The sequence below is a fragment of the Pararge aegeria genome, chromosome 9, assembly GCF_905163445.1.
Source record: "Pararge aegeria chromosome 9, ilParAegt1.1, whole genome shotgun sequence".
Lineage (NCBI taxonomy): Eukaryota > Metazoa > Arthropoda > Insecta > Lepidoptera > Nymphalidae > Pararge > Pararge aegeria.
In genome coordinates, this window is record NC_053188.1 from 12,716,653 (window position 1) to 12,733,070 (window position 16,418).

Consider the following 16,418-nt stretch of genomic DNA (forward strand, 5'->3'; position numbering starts at 1 on the left):
TTCTGTTGATTGGGTTATTTGACCTTCCATGTACCTACCTATTATTTGAGACCGACTAACTTCCAATATTGTTGTCTGATACGCCACTGTACGAGCATACAAATAAAAATGAAATCTCAATACATTCATCACAAGCCACAATCTAAAACTATAAACAAAGACGCATTCCATTGAGTGTAATAAATACCCATTTAGAATAAAGTACTAGAGCTATTTTAGGGCGAATAAATTTACAGACAGAGATACTTTTATTATGTTTATTAGAATTTTGAATCAATTAACTAAAACTATACTTTTTTCGGTAAAGATATAGTTACAGTTTTTACTTCCAAATAGGAGTTCACCGCGTCCAGGCCGCTGCAACAAAAAATATAACATCAAATATTGTCACGAAGTATTCAAGGAAGGTTTTAAATGATCTAAAGTGAACAAAAGACTCTATTTCATCATCATCATCACCAGATTGCTCCATGCGACACGCTTCATATTGTCTGTCCACCTGGTCGGGTTCTACCAACGCTGCACTGTCCAATGCGAGGTCACCATTCCAGCACCTTGGGAGTCTTGGGACCCCAACAACGGTTTATTTTAGCAAGTGTGTGGAATCCAGTGGTAGAATTATGCAAACCAAGAAAGCATTGTACAGCTTCTCATTTTAAAAGTGATGTTGTCGGTGTAGTATGTCGAAGAGTTCGTGTAATACCAACAAAAATTCGAAAGCTGTCTGCTCGTGACATCCAACTTGACATCTCATACCACCATGGAACTGGGTCGAAATATCGACTAATCCCATAATATAATCGAAGTATGTACCCTTTGAACTATATTTAAGTAATCCAGTAATGGGTCTGGACCCTTCTGTTTTGAAATCAAGCTCTCGTATCTTTTTTTTTGTATCTGATAAGTGCACTTACTTTTCCCGTCCAATTCCGGATTCTTTGAAGCCACCGAAAGGAAGTTGTGGTCCATGATGCAAATATGTGTTCACCCTGTAATTGAGTAGTAGCAAATTAAGACATATATATTATTTTAACTGGGCCCTGGTTCAAACGATTGTTACTAACGATGCCCCAAATGCTTTCATAGGTGAGACACTGAAAATGCAGCGGAAACAATTAAACACCAGCAGGCATTGCCCTAAGGGTATGGATAACGTCCCTATGGGTTGTGGCATGCACTTCATACATGCACAAAAGCACTACATACCCTTATTTATTTATATACATAACTCGTATAGGAGAAATTTTCTAATTTACACCATTTACTTTATGCCTAACCTAGTCAAAAACCATGTACGCCACTGGATACAGGAGCTCCATATTACGATTTATATAAAAGTTGAAAAATCCCAAATTTAACCTGATTTGGGAATCGAACCCGGGCCTTCCCACTTGCATCACTATATCAAGGAGATCAGATCAATCATAAATTACTGTCCTTCACGCAGTCCACGCTGCTGGACTAAATGCGTGGCCTCTGAAGGGTTTGCCCATGAGGGTTAATGGTCGCAATAAACGGTAGTAGTAGCACAGAGGACGATGCTACCCGTTCTACGCTGTATTACCTTAGTCGCCTCGTACGACAACCGCGGGAGGGGTTAGATTGACCGATTCTTAATAGACAGCAAACTCACCACACATTACCAGCTTCCACGTGTTTGCTGAACTGGAGCGCAGTTTCGATAGAAGATGTGAAGATACCCGCAGCAAGACCATAGTTTGTAGCGTTCGCGCGATCGATTGCCTCTTCCAATGTATTAAATTTAAAAATACTCTGCACTGGTCCAAAAATCTAATAAAATAAACGTAGACTTTTTTAAATATGTAGATACGTACTTCGTATAGAATGTGGAAAGACTTTTATGTTTTAAAAACATTTACGAATTTTGTGCTAGGGTAGTTATAACTAAACTTAAATGATGGAAAAAGAAGTAAAACATGACATGACATAATTGACATCCATGTTGCTACAAATAGTGTTTACCACGTAGACAGAGAAGTAAAGCGCCCAAGCGCTGGATGGTTGGCTGATTGGTCCCAGCTTCGATTCCCAGCAGGAGCAATCAGGAATTTTTAATTTCTGATTGCCGTGACTAATTACAACCCTAACGATAAAACGTGCCGCTAAGCGATTTAGCGTTTCGGTACGTTGTCTATTAAAATCGATTACGAGTATGGGTTTAATATACCTAACTGCCATACTGCCTAACAGGTTAACCAGGCCGCCACAACCTTTTCCACCAGGTGATATTTAAGTCAAGAGCTAATTTGTAGAGTAATAAAACATTATTAGTTTAAAAAAACTAAAGAAACACGGGTGGCATAAAAACTAATTTCTACCTTTTAGTTATTTATGAAAGCGTGATTTGAAATATTTTTTATTAGAGCAAAATTAATCGGTTACCCATTCACCATCAAAATGGTAATTATATTAAATATTACAGAAATCAGCTAAAGATAATGGTAAGAAATCGTAATTAACATCATTCCTACCTTATCGACTACAGATGAAAATTACATAAATTAACAAAAGTCTTATTTGCAAATTGAAAAATGGAATATTCTTATCAAATTAGTATATTGTCATCGGTCCTCAACATATCTACAAAGTTTGATATGATGTTTGAAGATTTGATAATAAACTCGTTGCCGTTTACTAGGCTACACAAAATTGCAAATTCATTCAAGGGCAATTGTATATTATTTTATAACAAATTACCAAATGAAATCTTTGAGATGTCTCTCAATAAGTTCAAAGTTTATATACAACGTAAGCTTAAAGAAAAATCCTATTATAATATTAAGGATCTCTTGCTTCGTAGCTTAATATAAATTAACTGTGAGATGGTAATAACAAAAAAAAATTTACCCGGCTAAGTTTTTTGCGGGGGTAGCTTTAGGTTTATGTTGGCGAACGAAGTTATCACTTACAATTATGTAAACATATATGTATGAACGCTTCATAAGTGCCTGTGATAGACCTACATGAATAAAGAAATTCTGAATTTTGCATTTGATCGTCATTAAACCGTCTGAAGAGGGTCAAAATCAAGTCCAAAGAAGTGGGACATTTGACATTTCTTTGGACTTGATGGTGAAGTTAATATAGAGCGTGTAAAAAAACTGCCTGTACAGCGTATAAAACTAAGCAGGTAAACAACTATTGTACGAAGCTTACCTCTTCCTTAGCAATAGCCATGTCATCCTTAACATCGGCGAACACGGCTGGTTCGATGTAGAAACCTGTTGTGCCGATTCGTTTACCACCGGTGAGCAGTTTCGCACCCTCTGATTTTCCTTTCTCTATGTATCCCAAAACCTTGTTCATCATTGTCTCATCTATCTGTAACAATCGGTATGATTATCACAACGCAGACCTCTATTCTGAAAATGCCTCCTAGATTGGCTGATTCAACAGAATAGCTGAATGATGTGACGGTTGTGTACTTTTACACCGTGTATTTTTTTATGAAAACATTTTATTTTACCCGCAGCCCCAAAACAAAACAGAGGCGATCGGCGGGTAGTTTAAATAATAATACCTACTGCTTTAATACTTAGATCAAAGAATTAAGAACATGCCGAAACCGTTTACACGACTTATATTGAAGCATCAAAAACCTCTCCAAGTTAGTAACTGTTTCTCGAACAGGCGGTTAGTCGTTGGTCATAATTATTTTACCTCTAATGTTCTAAACGTTTATTACGAAATGGGAGTGTTTTTTTTATGGAAATCTGTCCAAGATGGTCGGCGCCACAAAATGGCTGATTACAATTTTTTTTTACAACTCCCTCAGTATGGATGACAAATGATAGGGTTTGACTAGTAGAATAATGTATCTTAGATTGATAGTCATAGTGAAGTAATGACGTGTACCTAAAACCCAAGTAATTATATTTATTTAGCTTTTAAAACATTATGTTTTGGGAGGTTTTGTAAATTTTTAATTAAATTGTAATATTATAGAATTAGTTATTACAAATCAACACCTGTTTCAATGATAAAGGGCGCCATAATTTAGTAATTACTATTTTTACCTGTGGACCATTCTGGCTAGTTTCTAGAAATGGGTTCCCGATTTTCCAAGACTTGGCGACTTCCACAGCCTTCTGTACAAACTTGTCATATATTTCTGCCTGTACAAACAAACGCGAGGCGGCAATGCACACTTGGCCCTGGTGAAGAAATACAGCTTGTGCAGCGTAGGGTATTGCTTTGTTCACTAGAAATTCAAAAAACATATATTATTATTACCGTACTTACATAATCTTGGTGTAAATAGTTTTACTTAAGGAAACATGGCCGCTAATGACTTGCACTGTGTACTCTCAACTTTTAATGAGTGGTTGCGAGTGAAGGACGTTTTGCCAAGCGGCTTAACTATCCGGTAAGTTTTCGAGTAGAAACCGATAAACCTTACCATCAGGTGAAAGCTGTTTGCTATTTGGTAGCATAAAGCGAGCAAGCTACAAATACTTGGGCTATGGTGACGAAAGTTTATTCTAAGCTTCTTCCTTTGTGCTCGCGGGCTCTAAGTTGTGATCAAATTCTATGATTGGGGCAACTGCCACCATGTGCGAAGTTATTACCAACCAAGCGACCTAGCATTCCAAGAAGATGATCGGGTAGAACTCGACTAACGGTCCAATTGACTGCCATGAACGTATCAGAGATGGGATTGTGCAACAACAATCACAATATATACTTTATAATGAAACTGTAACGGGAAGATTTCTGTACATTGTATATATTTTGAAAATTTTGACCGGGGGATGCTTTATAATCGATACTGAGTCCAAAACAGATTTTTATTTAATTTTTGTCTGTCTGTCTGTCTGTCCGGGCATCACGTCAAAACAACAAAACGGATTCAAATAAAACTTGGTATAGTGGTAGTTGGTATTCCGGGTCAACATATAGGCTACTTGTCCCGGTAAACAATAAGTTTCCTCCGGGAAATGGGATGAAAATTTTTATCAATTTTACTTCATAGCTCTGTTTAATTTGAACCGATTTTAATAGTTCTTTTTTTTTGAAAGTGTATACTATCAAGCATGTACGGTCTTATTTTAATAAGAATCTGATAAATATTGTCGGAGATAAAGAACATAACTCTTCACAGATAACTGTTAGTCGCAAGGCATATGGGACAACGATCGAAGGATGGTAATCCTACTAATATTTAAAATGCGAAAGTTTGCGAGGATGGATGTATGTATCTATGTATCAACTGAAATACCACATAAAATAATAGTAGGTACAAAGCTACCCACGATGATTATGATGTTAGTATCAGATATATTCTAGCTTCCCGATTGACTAATACGCGGACGAAATCGCGGGGGTCCGCTAGTTTTCTATAAAATAACAGTTGACGAGTTTCTCATCTGCTATTTATAGAATATCATGCAGCACTTGCTGCTAGAACACAATGCCCGCTTGGTGGTAAGACTTTTCCGGTAAAATTTTAAGAAGCCGTTGCCGAAACCTCCCCAAAAACAATACCGCGAAGATACAAGTAAAAGCGCACACCCGCTGCAACAGGGACGTCATTGTTATTAAGGATACTCACGGTCTGCATCGTTCATGATTACAAGCGGGCTCTTGCCGCCGAGCTCGAGGACGACTCGCTTTAGGTTATTGGTGCCAGCTGCTTGCTGGATTAATTTGCCAACCTGAAAGCAACATCAGACCTTAATTAAGTTCAAGAAATATAAAAAGTTCAGAACAGGCAGGATTTGAAACTCAAGGCTCGAGTGATTTGCCAATCTGGTCGCTATAAAACGGACAAAAGGAATATTATAATGAAACCTACTCAACCTACTTTACAAACATCGGAAGATACATCTTCCGATCCGATTCCGATGAGTAGAGAAAAGACGGTTGTCCATCCCGATACAGACATAAATAAGCGTTTCCACAACTAGGACATCGCAATCAATACAGTGTTGATTATCTTTGTGGTTCAGGTTTCAGTGATGGTTTCTGGGTCTATTAAGTGTTGTCATTATTACATTTGGCTTTTGCTAAGAACGAGCCTAGATGGAGTAAACTACCTCGAGCGAGCCAGTAAAAGATATCAAAGCGACATCAGGGTGGTGAGTTAGAGTAGCGCCAGCGGTCTCTCCGAAGCCTGGCACCACGTTGACGACGCCGGGTGGCATCCCGGCCTCGGCTAGCAGCGCGGCTAGTGCTAGCGCGGTCAGTGGCGTCTGCTCCGCTGGCTTCACAACTACCGTACAACCTTAGGGCGGAAAAGTATAAATAGAATATAAACAAGCTGTGCTATGTTGATAAAGTGAGATACCCTAGTGGTTAGGACCTCATTTTCGAGAGTGAAGAGTTCGAACCCCGTAACGCACCTCTAACTTTCAAGTTATGTGCGTTTAATGTCACTTGCTTTAACGGTGAAGGAAAACATTGTAGGGAAACCTGCATGTGTTAGGAAATAGGCAATTACAGCACTTTATCTATGATAAACCCGATGTTTATATTAAATATATCAACAAATCATAGTTTGTATACTCATTGATAATGTATTGAAAATAGAATAATGGACTTTAGTAGACTGTCAAATAAAAGTATAGGATCTATGGCGGGAGACGCGAGTTGGACAAGTTAGATTGGCGGCAAAGAAAAGTGAGGACGGATTTAAATTAATGAATTGAGAATAGAAGATTAAGTAAAGTATTGTGGATAGAACGTTACAAATTGGGAATAGATGATTTATAATGGAAACGACATACTTAACTAAATATTGTTGTGGCAAAACAAGAGTCGTATATACTGGTGATGGTGTTGAGATAAGTTGTTAAAAGTTGTTGGTACTATGGTTGTACCTGATGTTGCATCAGATAAGTATATATCATCTTTTGGTTTATTTAGGTATCATATATGGAGCCCTAGCATAACTTTATACCGACAGTTTATGTAGCAGAGGTTGCTCTATACAAACAACTTGTTCCAAAAGTCCTGATGTTATAAGTGATAACAGTAGTTATGTTCGACCTGTCTTATATGTCTTGTATCAAAGGGCCTAGCGTTATTACATATGACAATGTTGTAATTGTGTTTATAAGTTGTTTTAATTGATTGAATAAAAGAGCAACGGTAGAGTTTCTTGCCAGTGGTCTTCTCTGCCGAAGACAGCATTCCGAACTGGTAGTAGAGTCATTTGAAGGTAACAAGTAATATGAATTATAGAGAAGACTAATATACAGTATTAGAGTCAGTCTAGTTGTTTTATTTCACTCCTTGGGAAGTCAGGTTTATAGAGTACAGACCCACAACACTGCTCTAAAGCAGGTTGGTGGGCTTTAATGATGTCTTTTATAAAATGAATACTTTAATATGAGAAACTTGGTATTTAGCTTCAATAATACTGTTAATTAATGAAAGATCTAAGTGCCATCCTGAACATTGTGGGTATTATAGTGAATAAGTGAATACCTTGGCCTTCCATTCTTTATATTTTTTTAGCACATGCATGACGCAAAAATTTTATCACTAGGTATGTAGGTAGGTTCAATACTGATATGCAATCATACAAATATAATAAATGATAATCATCCTGAATAAGTAATAGGTTAGTAAGATAAGATAAGAATACCGATAACGTTACAATAATTCAAATTATTGTAACTAAGTAATTAGTAATCTTGGTAATATTCATTATTTGTTTTACCTCGATATAATTAATCGGATGGGAACAAGTAAATATTCGTTTGATCAAGTTTTGGTAATCTGGTTGGTCTAAAGAGGTATAACAACAATTTTATTCACCTCAACATTTTTAGTTCAATGACATAGTTGACATTGTTTTGAGTTGTCAAAATTAGTTAATTGTAGATGTTTACACTTTTTATGATAGTTGAAAATTTGTTTTGAAATTTAGGTTGTTCTCAAACCAGATTATTTGCAATGTACCTAAAGGTAAATTGACTCCTATGGACAATAGGTACAAGAGGATTACGAAGAATTTTTTGAATCGAGCAAGAGGTTATATTGAGGTACATTATTTTAAGATTAAGCGCTGTATTATTTACACGTTAAGATACTATTACGCGCGTGAACATAATAATATTTAAGATACATTTATTAAACTACAGTTCCAAGTAAGCCTACTTTGAAGACTCTCTAAGATGACTCTACCAGCGACACCGAAAAGAATATTTTACCTTAGGATTCTGGGATGGCTGGGAACTAAATAAATATATTACGACAATACACACATCGCCATCTAGCACAACAGTAAGCGTTGCTTGTGTTATGGGTACTTAGATGACTGATATATAATTTATGAATATTTTACATAAATATTTATAATTTATAATATATAAACACCCAGACACTGAACAACATTCATGTTCATCACACATTTTTTTTCCAGTTGTGGGAATCTAAACCAAAGAAATTCAGAAAGCAGGGTCACTACGCACTGCGCCACTCGGTCGTCCAACTAAGTTGCTCTATTCCAAAAAAAATTAGATATGTAGTGGTAAATCCTGTAGCGAGGGCAACGAAGTAGCTTGGGGTGCCGGGGTTTGTCAAGGGGATTAAACCCAGGTTCTACAACTTATAGGATCAAACTACGTAAGCTGTGTCAGAGGGTCGCCATCATCATCATATCAACCCATTACCGGCCCACTATAGGGCACGAGCAGTGGCGTGCACTACATATATGCACAAAAGCACTGCATACCCAAATTATTTTATATAACCTGTTTTATGCATACCCTGGTCGGAAATCCTGTGCACGCCACTGGGCACGGGTCTTCTCCCACAATTAGAAGGGGTTAAGGCTGTTCCAACACGCTGACCACTTTTGAGAACATTATGTTGGCCTATGTGGTATGCAGGTTTCCTCACGATATTTTCCCTTAACCGTTGAAGCAAGTGATATTTTAATCACTTTAAACGCTTCCGACAATATTTATATCATTTATTTTTCTAAATATTTTTTTACTGTAATTATTATTAACGCTATTGTATTATTGTATTGTATTAAAATGCATGTTTTTTAATTTATTATATGTGCAATCAATGGTTTGTAATCTTTGCACGCCAGCTAATGGTAATACTCTGGGACTTCGTAATTGATATATAAATGGCATCTCTGTAAACGTGTTTCTTATGAAAATAAAGATATATCTATTTATCTATCTATCTTATTTTATCGCAGGTTTTGCCATGACTACACTGTTAATATGCCTGTATATTTTAAACAGATTGTAATCAAAAAAAATATAAAAAAAGAAAATATATAGGCAGATAAGTGTGTGTCAAATACGTGGCAGTGTATATAATGTTTTTTTTATTGATTTAATGGATGTTGTATGCAGAATGTTTTTTTTTTTTTTTTATTTATTAAGTTTTTTTATTTAATTATGTTTTAGCTTCATAGAAATAATGTATTTTTAATAACAAAAAATTTAAATTTTCGTAAAGAGGTTACAAATATTTTGCTTCACGTATTAACATATAGATTAAGTTTGATCTAACGTATAGCTATATAGTATGTCATTAATAATTCTAGCTAGGTACAAGTATTAGTTTATATCTACTTAGTAGGTACCATGCGTTTCAAATATAACTTGATGATCTGATGTCTAGTAGCGTGACCAGAATTATTATGTGTGATACTCATGTTGTGAAGCTACAGGTACGCTTAACCTAATATTAGTATTTCACTGTTTCGATAAAAGATATACTGTAAGAAATTTTAAAACTTGGACTGGAGATATTTTTCTCCCAGGGGAAAGGACAAAATGTATCTTCTCTCACAGTTTTATCAACTCTTCGAGCAATGGCTCACGCACAGAATTAATAACATACAGAAACCGTGTACACGACTAATATTGCAGCATTAAAAACCACTCCACAGTAGTGTTTCTCGAACAGGTGGTTAGTCACTTAATTCCACTTAGCAGTTGACAGTAATTATTTCACCTCTAATGTTCTAAACGCTAAATGGTAAACCATAGAATATATGAATATATTTAAACGTTCCGCCTCGTATTTCCAGACACCAACTTCAAAATACTTTATTTGCAAATAAGCTAAGGAAGGTTTGTAATGGTAAACAGTAGATTATAGATTTTATACATTGCAAACCTGGCAGTATTATAAAACAATTTGGTATTCTACACAATGACTAAATCGAATGCATTGCCAGTAAGACATATTAAAATATTAATTTCTAAATTAAAATTAAAATCCTTTTCTGATTGCAAATATTTTCAGTTCTTCAGCACATAACATAAGTTTAGTTATTTTTAACGAGAAAACAACTATAACGTTAGTATAGGAGTAACGAAGGTATGCTCGAGCTATCGTTATGTAAAGACGGACAGTTTTATGCAATAAATCATGTAACTCATTCACATCCTCGGAAAAGAAAAACACGTTTCAATGTCCGTGATTACGTGGTTTGGGAGTTCACATTTTTAATAAGGCCTTTTTCAAGGTATTAAAACATGGTTTTGCATCTACGGAAAAAAATAGTGCGTTTGGTTTCGCTTGTTGTTTTCCTGTTAAATATTCATTTTAATGGCTTTTTGTGTCTCTAATATCTTTTCTAAATACATTATATAGATTACCTATATTTTAATTATATTATTATTTTAAATAAATTCATTGAAAAATATATTAATTTATTTTTGTGTTTAAAATGTTACTATTGTTACACCAGCACCTTACAAACCATACCATCATATTTGGAGGAATCTCAGCCTCAATTTTTGAAGATCTTTATCTTATTTAATTAATTATTTTTGCGACTAAGGAAAAGGTTTAAGTCATTTTACAGGAAAGTGCTATCCTGTACCTACGATATATATATTTTACTATGATTTATTGAACTTAATTGTGTCCTTCAATTTAAGCTAGAGTCTATTCATATAATATTTGTCCGCTATACCTGTAAAACATAGAGGACAAGTTATGGGCCGCTTATGCTTCTCATATTTGATGTAAAGTTGACGACAATTAAAAAACATATAACATATATCGCTCACATTGAATATAAGTTTTTTAACTTTATAACTCACCTGCTGCTAATGCAGTTGTAACTTTACTGATGAACATAAGCATCGGGACGTTCCAGGGCAAAATGAGACCGCAGACGCCTACTGGTTGCTTCAATGTATATGAAAATGCGTCACCATCTAACAAGTAAAACAAAAATGTCAGAACAGTTTCATGTTTGGGATTAAAGGCCTAATAGCCTCTCGTATAACCCGCATCGGAGCAGATAGGTGGATAAATGCTCTAAAACCCTGTCCCCTATGTAAGACGAGTCCTGAGATCAGCAGTGGGGTTAATAGGCTATTGATGTCAATGCATATGCCCCGAACATTGATTTAATATTTTATTAATGAGTAAGCTCACGGACACCAATTTAAACAAAAAGCTTACAGCTGCCAACCGGTCGCGAAATCGAAACATTTGCGATCTTTATAATACTTGCAACTGACGCTGTCAAAAGTGACAGATTTTCAGAGGGTATGGATTCTGTTTTAAGTCCTCGTTGTACATTCGTTCCCAAGACCGTTTTTTCAGTGGAGGTACAAGAATCTAGTATGAATTTTAAATAGGTATTTATGATACAACTGTGCGAAATTTGTAATTCTATTTGAACTCTCTTATTCATTGTTCTTGATATGATATTTGCTCTTGGCGTTGATATTTGCTCAAATCTGAGCAAATATCAACGCCCATCACACAAAATTACATATTTATTTATTAGTAATTAACTAAAAGCCACCCGAAACTACGACACTACTACTACTACTTATAATTCATTTTAATTTGTAATCATATTTATTACAAAGATTTGTAAGTGTAAAGAAATAGGAAACTGTGCGGTAAAGTTACAATTAGTACACAGTTGCATAGATTTGAAAGAAATTAAAAAAAAAGAATAAATGAAAATAATGTTAGCTACATACCACAAGGTATAGTGCTGCCTTGAATTTTGTCTGCCAAACTTGCATTGTATCTGATGTGGTAAGCTGATGCTCCAATGAATCTTCGGCACATCGATAGCACCATTCCATTATTGTAAGTCTCGAGTTCAGCCAAGTAATCTGCGTCTCTCTCCACAAGATCAGCAAACTTATTTAGAATCTTGCCTCGTTGGGAAGCGTCCATCAGACGCCATTCCGAGTTACGATGAAACGCACGTTTAGCTGCTTTTACGGCGGCATTAATATCCTCCTGTTTAATCAAATCAATAATCACAATTTCGATAGGACAACGAATGTTGACGGCCGATTGGCGCAGTGGGCAGGAACCCTGCTTTCTGAGTCCAAGGCTGTGGGTTCGATTCCCACAACTGGAAGATGTTTGTGTGATGAACAAGAATGTTTTTCAGTGTCTGGGTGTTTTTCTGTATTTTATAAGTATTTATGTATATTATTCGTAAATTATTCATCAGTCATCTCAGTACCCACAACACAAGCTACTCTTACTTTGGGGATATACGATGTGTGTATTGTCGTAGTATATTTATTTATTTAAATGTGGGATGGAATGAAATCCGAAAGGTTATATGTTAAATTCCACCCGTTGGCGACAATTATCATCGTCAAAAATGTATCTTCTCCCAGAGCTTTGTCAACACTCAGAACACTGGCGCACAAGTGGAAATAATATCCAAATAAGGGGGGTAAACTTCCCCTTTTCCATGTTCCCGTGCTTTAGCGGGTGACCTTGCCAATTATATCCCTATATAATTACATATTAACACATATATTATTTGGATATTATTTCCACTTGTGCGACAATGATCTGAGAGTTGATTAAGCTGTGGGAGATGATACATTATTATTCCTTCCTCGGGAAGATAATTGTCTCCTGCCCATGTTAGCCGTGCCTGCCTAGCCCTGCTGGTGTCCTGGTAACCACCTTACTAAATGAACTGGCTTAACCAAGGTAAAATGAAATTTCATATTAGCCCGTCTTATACTTTTTATGGTGTACAAATAAAGTATAAGTGTATACCTAAGTAAACTTTGTGTATACCAACTTTATTTTTACACGGTAACGTAACTAAATAAAGGTCTGATTATAAATATGAGTTGAATTAAAAATGTCCTCGGCCTTTGGAATCAGCTTAAAATATGTTATGTCATTGTTTAGTACTTAACTTATCTCCTTCAGCAACTGTGGCAATAGTAGCACCGTCATGGGGATTAAAAGTTTCAAACGTCTTTCCAGTCACCGCTTCCACCCACTGGTTGTCTATGAAAATCTGTTAAAATAAATTAAACTCGTAAAACTGCCTCGTGCCTTGCAGTACGTAGTCATAGATAAGTTTGTGTCATGAAAACTATGAAAACATGAGATCCAAATCCTGGATCATACATATATTATATATCGTACATATACATAGTGTGTAATTCTTTAGTTTGATTACTTATTGCTCATTTTCCATCTTAGTAATTATTCTAGTGTTAAATCAGAGAGTACTTTATTTAAAACCAATATTTTTATGAACAGCAGGAGAATCTGTATGGTGTAATTTATAATTTCTTCAATCCGTAGACTCCACACCAAACAGATCCTCGGCAATATACCTACGCACGTTTCGCTCCGAAACCGGAGCATCCTCAGGAAATGTTGACTTTACAATGAATAATTGTTGTCTTAACAATTACCTATATTTTTGTAAAATCTTTGTGACTTTAGTTAACTGAATCCATTTGTAACAATATTTTTACTGTAACGATGTTGATTACGAATATATAAATAATATAAAATATTCCTGGGTTCATATCCCAGGTGCGGCCGAAAAATTGGATGTGAGCTCTGTAGTCTAATAAGAGTTCCTGGGTTCAACCCCTGCCAGGAGCAATTTAGGAGTTTATAATTTTTTAATTTTCTCTGGTTTGACGTTTGGTCTAATCGCCCTACCGGCACATTTGCCGCCTAGCGATTTAACTGATTCGTGATTAGGGTTTCTGATTAGTTGTGTGGGTGTAATATAACTACTATATCCCTACTAAAAGGTTAGCCTGCTTCCGTCTTAGACTCTATAGTCACTTAACAAAGGATGACATTGCAGTCAAGGGATAACATGTAGTAGAATAAAAGCTTGTAAAAAAAGAGGATTTTCCGTCCAGTAATTCAAAATGTTATATGCATTATTGCTTGTAACTGAATGTTATATTATCAATTTTTTATTGTATACCTAGTTATATTGCAGGCTGGAATGCGAATTCTGCACTTGTATCTTTTATTTTGTAGAACAGTAAGACCAAACACTATAAATTGAATAAGTGCCATCACGAAATCGTTTTTATTTGTACGTAGGTACCAACCGCAAAATCGTAAGCACTTTTTTATCTATTCGCATATGTATATATGTTTGTTTTATTTTAAGTGGATGATAAGCAAAAAAAAATCAGCCAAGTGCGAGTAAGATTTAAAATCGGATTCCCGAATAAATTTAATTAACTCGTTACACTAAAAATGTCATCTCCATTTAGGTCATGAATTCGTTGTGAATGTTGCTGTTATATCCATTTCGTTGGTTCTAATGTATTTTTATCATTACAGTTATCCATAAAAAATTTAGTTCTATCTAGTTACGACTAGATAACAAGATGTAAAAATAAAAAAACCACTTCCTCTTGTGCATTGTAGAGCATAACCGGTAAGTTTGTTTGCAAATTGAGCAGCAGTTGTGCATTTTATCTCCAACTGCTGGCAATATAAGTACTTCTTTTCCATTGGAAATGCCGAATCTCTTACCTAGTAGAAATTTGGAGCAAATGCCCACCATGTGTTTGAGGTTTGTACTTAACGTATCGTGCAGAATTAAGCGTAGGTACCTATTTTTATTCAATTTAATTACACGTTTTGGAGGATTCTGGGTAAACTGTTTAACTTACCAAATTACAACAATGTGCGTTTTTTCCTATAACAGTTACATAAACTTTTCATTAGTGTATGACTTAAAATTAAGCGGGGAGAACGATGGAAAGATATTATATCAGTTTTAAGATACGTAACTACTATACATTTATATGTTTAATACTTACAGGATTGCGTGTGTGAAAATAAAAACGTTAATATTCTAATCACAAAAGAAACATAACTGCGTGTTATATATAGTATAACTTAATAGCTAAGGATAACCTTAGGTATATCTACTGTTTACTAAGCTGCACTGTTTTGTTTTTTATTCCACTAAAAGTTACCCCTTGACTGCAATCTCAGCCGGAGCGTCGGTAGCGGTCTAACCTGTTAGGGAGTATGGTAGTCATACTCCTAATAGGTTTCTACGCGACATCGCACTGCAACACTAAATCGCTTAGCGGCACGTCTTTGTCGGTAGGGTCGAACTAGCCACGGGCAAAACCTCCCACCAGATATGTTTACTAGTTATTACTAGTTATTCGTTAAGGAATTCCGTCCTTTTAGTAGATCGGTATCAAAGTACCTCAACAATTAAAATAGATATATACCTAACAGCCCCTTCAAACAATATTACTTTAATAAAAAATCATATTTCGTGATAACACAACAGCATTCACAACGAATTGATATTCATTTTTGTTATCAATTCATTGTGAATGCCACTCAAGATCTTGGCCTTGATTTTTAGCACCCTACCGGTACCGACAAAGCCAAGCAAAGCGTTTAGCATTCGGGTACGATGTCGCGTTGTATTAAAACAAATTCATGTATTCCTAGTCTAAAAGTAGCCAGTAAATTTACTGTCCATCTGTTAAACTATCCCTATGCCAAAAGTTAAGTCAAATGGTTACTTAGTGGCGTGAACGTGAAGGTAGGACATAACAACAAAACAAATTTTCGTATTTCTATATAGGGTACCAATGTATAAAAAGTATAATATATTGCACTACACAATTAGACTTCAATAGAGAAAATAGTTGGAGAAAATACCACTGGCCAGGAAGTTTCCTCGAATTCAGTAGGTTTTTGTTGAAAACAAATTACTCACTTTATTGTATTTTATTTCTGGCGCCATTATTTTTAAAATTAAATCCAAGCATAAACACACGTTATCCGTATTCGGCGGACTATCGCGAATGACTTAATAGTATAGGATGACTAGGTACAATCACAGAGTAGATAATAATATTGTATGATCACAGAATTAAGAACATACAGAAACCGTGTACACGACTAATCTTGAAGCATAAAAACCACTCAACTGTAGTAGTGTATTTCAAACAGGCTGCTAGTCACTTCACTCAGTCACAAACTCCATTTAGCAGTAAACAGTAATTTTTTACCTGTAATGTTCTAAACGTTTACGATAAAATGGGAAAATATTGTGAGCATCATTCCGCGGGGCTGATTCGAGATGTGCGCGGGAGTTTTCACTGTTTTTGAACGCAATGCACTGCATGAAATAATGGTTAAATGAGGGTTCTGTAAGTTCTCAA

The 16,418-nt window shown here is 35.5% G+C and overlaps 1 protein-coding gene across 1 annotated transcript; it reads right to left on the reverse strand.

Moving 5' to 3' along the window:
• Positions 1 to 249: 249 nt before the first annotated feature.
• On the reverse strand, positions 250 to 16,049 carry LOC120626521 (retinal dehydrogenase 1-like). The gene is made up of 11 exons (XM_039894056.1): positions 15,971 to 16,049; positions 13,148 to 13,252; positions 11,949 to 12,216; positions 11,049 to 11,165; positions 6,057 to 6,244; positions 5,573 to 5,675; positions 4,038 to 4,222; positions 3,178 to 3,342; positions 1,634 to 1,791; positions 915 to 989; positions 250 to 357 (listed from the first exon to the last, which is right to left on the reverse strand). The coding sequence occupies exons 1-11, from the start codon at positions 15,995 to 15,997 to the stop codon at positions 288 to 290; spliced, it is 1,461 nt and encodes a 486-aa protein (XP_039749990.1). The 5' UTR covers positions 15,998 to 16,049; the 3' UTR covers positions 250 to 287.
• Positions 16,050 to 16,418: the final 369 nt, after the last annotated feature.